At 29.0% G+C, this 9,792-nt stretch overlaps 1 protein-coding gene across 2 annotated transcripts; it reads left to right on the top strand.

Moving 5' to 3' along the window:
* The first annotated feature begins 6,028 nt into the window (after positions 1-6,028).
* LOC120071507 lies at positions 6,029-8,777 on the top strand. 2 transcript variants are annotated; one of them, XM_039023830.1, is made up of 2 exons: positions 6,029-7,139; positions 8,406-8,777. In XM_039023830.1, exon 1 carries the CDS (start codon positions 6,144-6,146, stop codon positions 6,945-6,947), a length of 804 nt encoding a protein of 267 aa, XP_038879758.1. In that variant the 5' UTR covers positions 6,029-6,143; the 3' UTR covers positions 6,948-7,139; positions 8,406-8,777. The 2 variants fall into 2 exon arrangements, with proteins under 2 accessions (XP_038879758.1, XP_038879756.1); XM_039023828.1 differs by lacking the exon at positions 8,406-8,777 and adding an exon at positions 7,563-7,739.
* Positions 8,778-9,792: the final 1,015 nt, after the last annotated feature.

The raw sequence follows: 9,792 nt of genomic DNA on the forward strand, positions 1-9,792 counted from the left end.
GGGTTAGAAGAAGCTCTGCAATATCGAAAGAGAGAACGAGAGAGAGAGAGAGAGAAAAGAAATTAATTCTGAAAATCATCCCATCGGAATAATTTTTCTTTCACTTCCATCAGGCAAGGGTTAGTGGAGCAAAATACGTGGAGCACATCAGCTGGAAGTTTTGGACAAACAATAGCCAAGTATTCTACCAAACCAAATTCTTTTGGGGCAAAATATTTGGACTCATGAATTGAATCAGTAAGCAGGTCCACAATATTCATCATTTGGGCTCTTTTAATATTCATTCAACAAGAAGTAGGCCCAACAGTATATAAAGATAGTAAAACAGGTGATTTTCCTTTTTTTTCCTTCTTTTTTCAAGATCTTCTAAAATTCTATTCACTAATTTTAACCCAAAAAAAAAATAAAAAAAAAAAAGAAAAAAAAAAAGCTTTTTTCCCTCCCTTTTTTTGTCCCGTCAACGACTCAATTCTCTTTGCATACAATTTTTTTTCCATTATCTTTTGGAGAGAAAAATGACGGGTTTTTGTGTTAAAACGCCCAACGGCCACTTGGGCAAAACACTATTGGTTCAGGTTACTATATTAGAGCTTAAGAGGTCTTTGGGACAAGGATTATTCTAGGATTATAATAATCACATCTTACTACAGAAAATACTCTTTTGCAGTTTCCAATTAGCTACAGTCAACACTATTTCAATGCTATAGTATTTATTATATGCTACAGTTTTTACTATTTTACATTCATTTTTTTAATTCCTTGCTACAATTTTTACTATTTCTTTCTCAAATTAAAATAGTTTACACCTCAAACACATACTATTATAATCCAAACTAAAATAATCTGCACTCCAAATGCAAACTATTATAATCCAACTATAATAATATAGGACTATAATAACCAATTCATTGTCCCAAATGCCCCTTAAGAATTTGTTCAGCTCAAGTAAACATTATGAAAATGCCTTTGATCCAAGCTGACTGAAAAGAGTCAATTTTCAATTCTTTGAAATCTTACAAGAAAATGAATAATAAACCAATCACATTTGTTTTGCATAAAAACTTCTCCATATTGAGATTTCATATATTTCATATATATGTTGCTAATCTTCTTCAACAAATAAGAGGAGATGCTATTAACTTTTGTGAATGTATATCTTGACCGATTAAATTTGTTATTGGGACAATTATCATAGAGTTCATGACTTAAGTCATGAAGCCTGACATGTTTCCATATCTTAAATGGGAAAGGATCAGATGCCTCATAGACCATGACAGACGAGCCAAGACAACTCTTGATACATAGAAAAGGTAATGAAGTTTTAAGCAGCCAATTGACAAGTTGTCAAACCTTCCTTGAGCGCCCCACACAAACTCTGCAATAGCTTCGAGTGTGGATCTCAAAGGAGTATCAAGAAGTATAATATAAATAGGAGAACACCCTCCACCACCGATCATGCAATCTTATCATGCTTAGCTCAACAACACTTTGGCTAATATTTAAGCATCAAAGCGTGTTAGACATAACACTACACCAGTGTGAGATTTTGTATTATAAGTGAACTCCAAGTGAATGATTCAAATCCTTCAACCAAGAGACGACCAGTGAAATTTAGAATAAATAAAGTTGTACTCTAAGTATTATATATAATGATGTGATTTGACTAGAAAAGTAGATGTCTAAAGCAAATGCTATTACATTAAAATAACAATAATTATTATAGATTAAATTATCTTCAACTTCAAACTACAAATATTCTAGATAGTATACAAAGATAGCGTTTCTGAATATTTAAATTGATAAAAATAGCAAACTTCGCTTTTCTGAAGAAAGTAAATAATTGGGAAAAAAAGGCAACACATTAAATGTCATAAATTAGATTAAAAAAACAATTTTAGGATACTTTATAGAAAGTAAATAAAAAAGACATTATTAGGTGACAAATGTAAACTACAAGGAAAGGAAACTTGATTGGTTACACGACACTTTTATTTACTATCAGAAATATCATTTAACTGCACTTGTATAAGTGTAATCAATGTGTTGAACCTCATCAGTCAACAACTTTTAGTTTGACTAATTACTCTTATTTTGTGGCTCTATCGTGAGTTCTGACACTGACACATGTGGCCACATATTATTGGTTGTTGCTATAAGCATAAGCAGTCTATTTTTTTAATTACAATTAATATTTTTGTAGTTATATTATTCTTTTTTTCCCTTTGAAAAATATAATTATATTATATCTTAAAATATAATTTCATTTGCAGATTTCGTATGATGTATTTAATACAATCCGCAAAGACTTAGATTTTTCATTATGGTCAGCAACAAAATATAGTAAACATCATACACGCGAGCAGATAATTGCGTGCAAGAAGAGAATCTTTCCAACAAGATTTAAATATCTGGCTAATATTTACGTCTAATCTTAAGTTGAACTTATATTTATACATTCTATTAAATGTATAAGTATGTTTTCAATTGTCAACTATATAAGTTAAGTGGCTTAAAGATGATCGATTAAAAAAAATTTTGTTTTATGTGCTAATTGGTGTTCGCCTTGGGATAGTAGACCCCAAGGCCTAATCAAGTCCACCTTAAGTTACTTGGTCTAAGGGTGTTTGGTGCCCAAGGGCTGCCAACTTAAAAGTTTGATACAAGTTTAGGTTCTTCTTTCATATAAGGTACATTTGTCCGAATCTTCTTCTTTAACCTTTACTATATTTTATAATAAATAATAAGGAATCCTCAACCTATCTCTATAATGATGTGATATTGTCAAGGAAACTTATCTGGTACAAGATTGGGTGGTTTCAAAAATAAAGTCGTGAAACTTATGCCAAAAATAGACAATATCATACCAATGTAGGGAATAAGTTGAAAAATAACAGAGAAATTAAAAGAAAGTAATAAAATTAAAAACACAAAAATTAACATAGAAAAACTCCAAACTAGAAAAAAAAATCACGAACCAGAAAAATTTCACTATGTGAAAAAAATTACTATAATAACACAAAAATCTCTCCGGAATCCATTACAAAACCACTCTCTCAAAGCTTTTAACTATTCACACTTTTTTCCCCTCTCAAACTAGAGAATATAAAAAGAAATTTAAATAGAGTTAACACACTTGAGCTTAAAGTGTTTCTAAAGGAAACAATTTGAAACCAAAGTCATAGACTTATTTTATAATACTTGAAGGCCACAACTTCCTTAAATTTTCTGATACGGGTCTACTATACTTCTAATATTTTATCAAAATCAACCAAGAAGGTCGTTAATCTGATATTTTATTTGTGTTTAATTTTACCATACATTTTCAAAACTACCTACAGAGATTTTTTTAATCTTTTATTTTTATAATCGATCAAATAAATTTCAAATATAACATTCAAATATTATTTTTTAATAGTAAGCAAGATATGAGTGTTAACAGGTTTAATTAAATGTTGAGAAAAGGTCAAAGAAATAATATCACGAAAAAATGTCCACAAAATTCTACAACATGCATTTATGTATACTTGAGGTCTTCGTCTCCTCTAGCAAGTGGTTTCCTTTTCTTCCCTCATCTTCTAGAAACTTTTTTTCTTTTTTTTTTTTTTTCCAATTAAATTTGCTGAAGCCATCGATACCGAAGGCTTTACTTTTTTATTGGCTCAAATGACAAGTTTGTACAAAACAAAACTTCAATATTCGGTAACCTCCAATGCTCACCTTTCCTTTTTCATTTTTGAATTTTTCTTAAAAAAGAAAAAAAAAAATACTTTCCTGATCCCTACCTTTTGATCTAATTTTTATTTGATAATTATTTTATTTTTTACTTTTTTTTAGTAAATGTATGAACACTATTTCCACTTCTAAATTTTTTTTCTTTGTTATCTTAAAATTTGAGAATTAAAAAAAGTAACTTTCAAAAAGTTATTTTTATTTTTGGAATTTGGCTAAAAATTCAACCATTGTATTCAAGAAATATGCAAAACATTGTAAGAAATGTTGATGAAATAAGCTTAATTTTCAAAAAAAAAAAAAAAAACCAAATAGTTACCAAACGAGATTTTAGTTTTTAAGTTTTGAATTTGATTTCAATTTAGATCTTAGGTTTTAAAATATTACGATTTTACCTTTGACATTTGAGTTTTGTTTGAATTTAGTTTCTAGATTTCAAGATTTATATTTTTACTCTAAATTTCAAAATTTACATTTTTAATCTTAATTTTTCCCTAAAGACTCATTTTTTGTCTTCAGTGATAGCGTTTGTTAATATATTTAAAATAATTAAATGAATTATAGTTAACTAAGTTTCACTATTTTTCATCACTTTTAAAATTAAAATTAAAATTATATTTCATAACTAGATTTTAACATGAATGTTTGAAAGTGAGTATTTAATGAAAAATTGAAGTTAAAAACGTAAAATCTTGAAATTTATGGACCAAATTCAAACAAAACTCAAATGTTAAGGGTAAAATTACAATATTTTGAAACTTAAAGATTAAATTGAAACCAAATAAAAAACCTAAGGATTAAATGTGTAATATTTTGAGATGTAAGGACCAAATAGAAATTAGGGACAAACATGTATCTTTTCCAAAAATATATATATATTTTACAGTATGATTTATAAAGAAGGATTTGTTCAAATTTTAAATCCTTTTCCTATTTTAATAAAGTCCGTTGAAATGATTTAATTTTCCTTCTTATCATATTTTCGTCTAGAAGAGTATTTATCTATAATTTTTCTTGTTTGTCACGAGATTTGCAAAATGAGAAATGACGTAATGCTTTATTTATAAAAATTTATAATCTTTTTCTAAAATGTATGTACTTTCAAAAATAATGTTATCCTTTGTTTGCTTAAAAAAAAATAATAATAGTGTTATCCTTCCACTAAACTCGGTTAAATTTGAAATTTTCATATTTCTTGCCTATATATTTAATGAACTAATTATTTTAAGGGTTTTATTTTTCTTTTTTTACTAATTATGAAATTTTTAAATATATTTCATTTTAATCTCTAGAACTTTAAAACAAATGTTATAGTCTGTGAACTTAAAATTTATTAACGTGTCTATTAACATTTGAATCTTAAAAACTGTATTCATATTTTCTGTAATTCTATCTTCTGAAAACAGTTAATTCATTAATTTATGCTAACTTTAATATATATTCATATGTGCATTTTAATATATATATTTGCAGTTATGTCACCTATACAAAATAAAAATTATAAAGTTGGAAGATCAAAACGAGACGTGTATATATATATATATATATATANATATATATATATATATATAATCAATAGTATGAAAATATTTGCATATATAGAGTTACTCAAAATTATATTCTCTTAGCACTTGGATCTTGCACACGTTCATAATCATTGTGGGTCCATTTCTCCTAATTTGGTCTCGCTCTAAAAGCTAACATGCGTGAAAGATTCTTGCACCAATGTGGTGCCGAGCTTACCGCACTTTGATGCCTAAATTAGTATATAGTATAGATTAGGACTCTTATAGAAGATTGCTTACTCTTCCCCTTTGGAGTCGTTGATCGAGGCTATTTATAATGCTCTTCCTCTGATAATCGTCTATGATATATATGTTAGGGTTGTTTACGACACTCGAGCGCTAGACTGAGTGCACCTCAGTTCTTCCAATCTGATTGGTATATATATAACGATACGATTGGTCAATGTAAAACCTAGGGCTCTGATTTTTCTCCCTTTTGAAACGTGCGTTCTCTAAGTTGCCTCCCAATTCTTCGTAGACTTTGAGCCTTACTTGAAGCAACACTCAACATTATCCCCCCAAATAAATAATGCACAAGCATAAAACAATTATAGTTGAGCAGGACATTATATTCTTAAAAAATAAAAAATAAAAATCGCCATTTGATTAAATTTTCACCAAACACAAAAGTGTTCCTGAGATATTTTATACTCCAAAATAAGATTTTTTTTTTTTTCCCTTTAATTTTGTAAGAAAAGGTTCATATTTTGGTACTAAAATCCAAAAATTAAAGGCATCATTGATATCATCTCTCTTTCTCAATTTTGTGCGTCTATATATCATTTTCATCGTCACAAATTTGCATAATTCCAAACACACCCTTTTCCTTTATCTTCATCCTTCCACAGAATGTTCATGGACGACTCGACCGAATCCAATCCACTAAACTCTCTACACGATCAAGATGCAGACGACGAATCAGAGGAATCACTCTCCTTCTCCGATCTGCCGCTTGACAGAGAAAAATCCGACGGCCACACTCATCCGGAAAGCCTTCGCAAGAATCCACGTAGGTCCTCCTCCGAGCCTCTCGATCTCTTCGAATTCTTCAGCGCTGGATTCATCACCTCCGAGATTTCTCCGGCGGAGGATTTGATCTTCTGCGGCAGATTGCTTCCTCTCAACGATCACTCTCCACTTACTACTCGTACCGCCGAGAAGAGTTTCTGGAAGGAAGAGATCAACCGAAAACAGACTGTCTTTCGGAAACGCTCCGAGTCATTGTCCGGATTGCAGAGCTCCGTTTCTCGATCCAACAGTGCGAAATTCAATCTCAAGCGGAATAGCCGATCGCTCGATTACCGCAAGCTCTATCGCCAAAAAAATTCGATTTTCTCTCCTACGGCTGAAATCGATCGTAATTGTACGATCAATACCGGATTGAAGCCTGATTCACTGAACAAAAAAGCCTCGTCGAAGCCGCGGTGGTACTTGTTAATGTTCGGAATGGTGAAGTTCCCGGCGGAGATGGACCTCAGAGACATTAAGAGCAGACAAGTCCGCCGAAGTTCGTCGGTACTTTTTCCGGCGAATGAGAACAAAGGTAAATTTCACTGCAACCGGAGCTCTGGCGAGGCGGCTTGGAGGATACTTCGAGCGCTTAGCTGCAAGAACCACGCTAGTGTAGATGTAACGGCATCGTTAACTGCCTAACGTATTTGTCACGTGGATATCACGTGACTGGCCGTTGCATTTTCATTTGTTACCATATTGCCCTTGCTGATGCTGTGACATTCAAGTACCGCAAGAAGGTCAATTTGGGAATTTGGAATTAAAATGAAAAATACAAATATGCTTCACGTCGAAGGGAGGGTAGTGTACAGTGGCGGAGCGTGGCTGATGATGGTGCGGTCTCTTTGCAATCTTTTTTATTTTTATTTTTTAGTTTTTAGTTTTTGCATTTATTTTTATTTTTAGTTATTTTATTTTAAAAAAAAAAAAAAGATTTGGTTTAATTAGTTGGTGATATAGAGATGAATGAGAATCACGGGAATCCCGACTATCACTTATGGAATCATATTCATATTTATTAAAATTTTGTGATTTATAGTTTTTTTTTTCCTCACATTTAAAAATCAATAATTTTCTCCTAGGAGTTTGGTATTTCTTAGTAAATGCACTTCACCTTTGAAAACGATCCAACACAAGTTATGGCTTCTCTATTTATTATTCTTTTATTTATCGTTTGATTTAGGTAATAATATTAATACGAATGTTCTTTTTTCTAATTCATAAAATATGTTTCTTTTCATGTTTGCATCATTGTAGAGTACAGTGGCATGTTCTATTCAAGTTGTCCCCCCCTCTCCAAAGCCTTGGTGGATAGTCTTCATCATATATTTTTAATATGTATATTTAAGTAAACTAACTTTATTGAATTTAATAAAGTCCATATTGTAAATTCCGAGAAAAAAAAATACATTTTTAGGTTTTAGATTTGGTTTTCATATGGTCCCTAAATTTTAAAATGGTACATTTTTAATTACTAAGTTTTGAGTTTCATACAATTTACTAAATTATGTTCTAGAATATAACAATCTTATCATTAAAATTTGAGTTTTGTTTCAATTTTGATCTATAGGTTTTAAGATTTACACTTTTAACCTCAATTTGTCACGAATACTCATTTTAAGGGCATTAAGATCTATTAATTAATTTTGAAGTGAAAATTTTTAAAATTAATTCTGATAGTGATAAAAAAAATAGTGAAAATTAATTATAGTTCTTTTTAACCCTTTTAAATTAATCAAAAGACATTAACACTAGAGATTGAAAATAAATATTTAATAAAAAAAATTGATATTAAAAATGTAAATTTTGAAACCTAAGAAGCAAATTAAAACAAAACTCAAATTTAAAGGTAAAATAGAGACTAAATTAAAATCAAACTCAAAACTTAAAGGATTAAGAGTGTAACAATTTGAAACCTATGAATCAAATAAAATCTAGACCCAAAATTTAGGAATCAATAAATTTTTTTTTTTTTTTTTTTTTTTTTTTTTTTTTTTTTTTTTTTTTTTTTTTTTTTTTTTTTTTTTTTTTTTTTTTTTTTTTTTTTTTTTTTTTTTTGTCTTTTCCTCTCTTTCTCACTAGATTCTAATTTCTGAACAGGACAAATATTTGTTTGAACAAAGGATATTGCAACGATATAATCTAATTACTTTAGCTTTTTCAAAAGGAACTTTCACTTTAATAGCCGAGTGAAGTAGTATTGAGGAAGGCTTCTCCATTCCATTACAATAGTTTTCAAAGATGTTTGATTTGTATTGTCCAAAAAGTGGCCTCGGGGAACTTCTATGTTGGGGAAGATTGATGATTATAGGCCAATATATTTCATTCACGCCTATTATAATGTCAACTAGACAACATTATAGTTCCCTATATACATAATTTGAATTCTGAAATTAAAATGTATTGAAGCGTATAGAGGAATTTTGTGGTCCTCACTATTAAACCAATCATTTCTTCCTTATTATGATACCCATAAACTCATGGCTTCAGGCTTTTGATAGCCTTACTTTATATATGCCGCTGTTCAGTCATTCACCCTTGCAAATCTATCCCAAAAAAATGTACAAATACAAGTCGTTATGTATTGATGTCCATGAAATTCAAAATGTGTCTAATAAATATATTTTAACTTTTGATTTCGCCTAATAGACCAGAATTTTTAATTCTGTATATAAAAGATCTTCAACCTATTCAATATTTTTTAAAATTTAAATATGTCAAAGCCTTATTTTTTAAAATTTAAATATGTCAAAGCCTTATTACTTCCATAATTGAGTGATCTTTGAGAGTGATTTTAACACACTTTTGTTACGTTCAATATTACTTTGAAACATGTCTTTAATAATTCAAAATTAATTTAATATTTATTTTTAAACATTTCATTGCAATTTTTATGCCATCAAAATTTGTTATGAATGATTAAAAGCATATTTCAAAATAATTATGAAAATGCTAAATTATAAAAAAATGACCTTGAACTTTGTATTTTGTGTCAAATATTTTCAAACTTTCAAAAATTTTAAAAATACTCCTAGACTTTCAAAGAAAAGTTTAAAAACACCCCTATCGCTAGTTTTGATGGAAATTGATAGTGTTTTGTTTTTAAAATGCTCATGAACTTTCAAAAGTTTAAAAAATTGCCGTTGAACTTAAAAATAATTCAAATTACCCATACTGTTATGTACATAAACAGTTAATATCTCGTAACAAAAATAACTCTAAAATTTTCAAGAAAAAATATAAAGTTAAAAAATGGCCATACCATTGATATAGTGATTAATATGTTAGAAGTTTTCTTGAATTCAGAAAGAACCAATTTTAAAATAAATTATATAGATATCTTCGTTCTTTTTTATATATAAAAACTCTCATTTTTCTTTTTATTAACTAATTTTATGAGCAAACAAAATAAAAACCAAAACTTAAGTTAAAACATAAAATCCATCGAAATCTAAAAGAATTCCAAAATAAAAATCTCCACATAAAA

Source organism: Benincasa hispida, chromosome 2, assembly GCF_009727055.1.
Source record: "Benincasa hispida cultivar B227 chromosome 2, ASM972705v1, whole genome shotgun sequence".
NCBI classification, from domain to species: domain Eukaryota; kingdom Viridiplantae; phylum Streptophyta; class Magnoliopsida; order Cucurbitales; family Cucurbitaceae; genus Benincasa; species Benincasa hispida.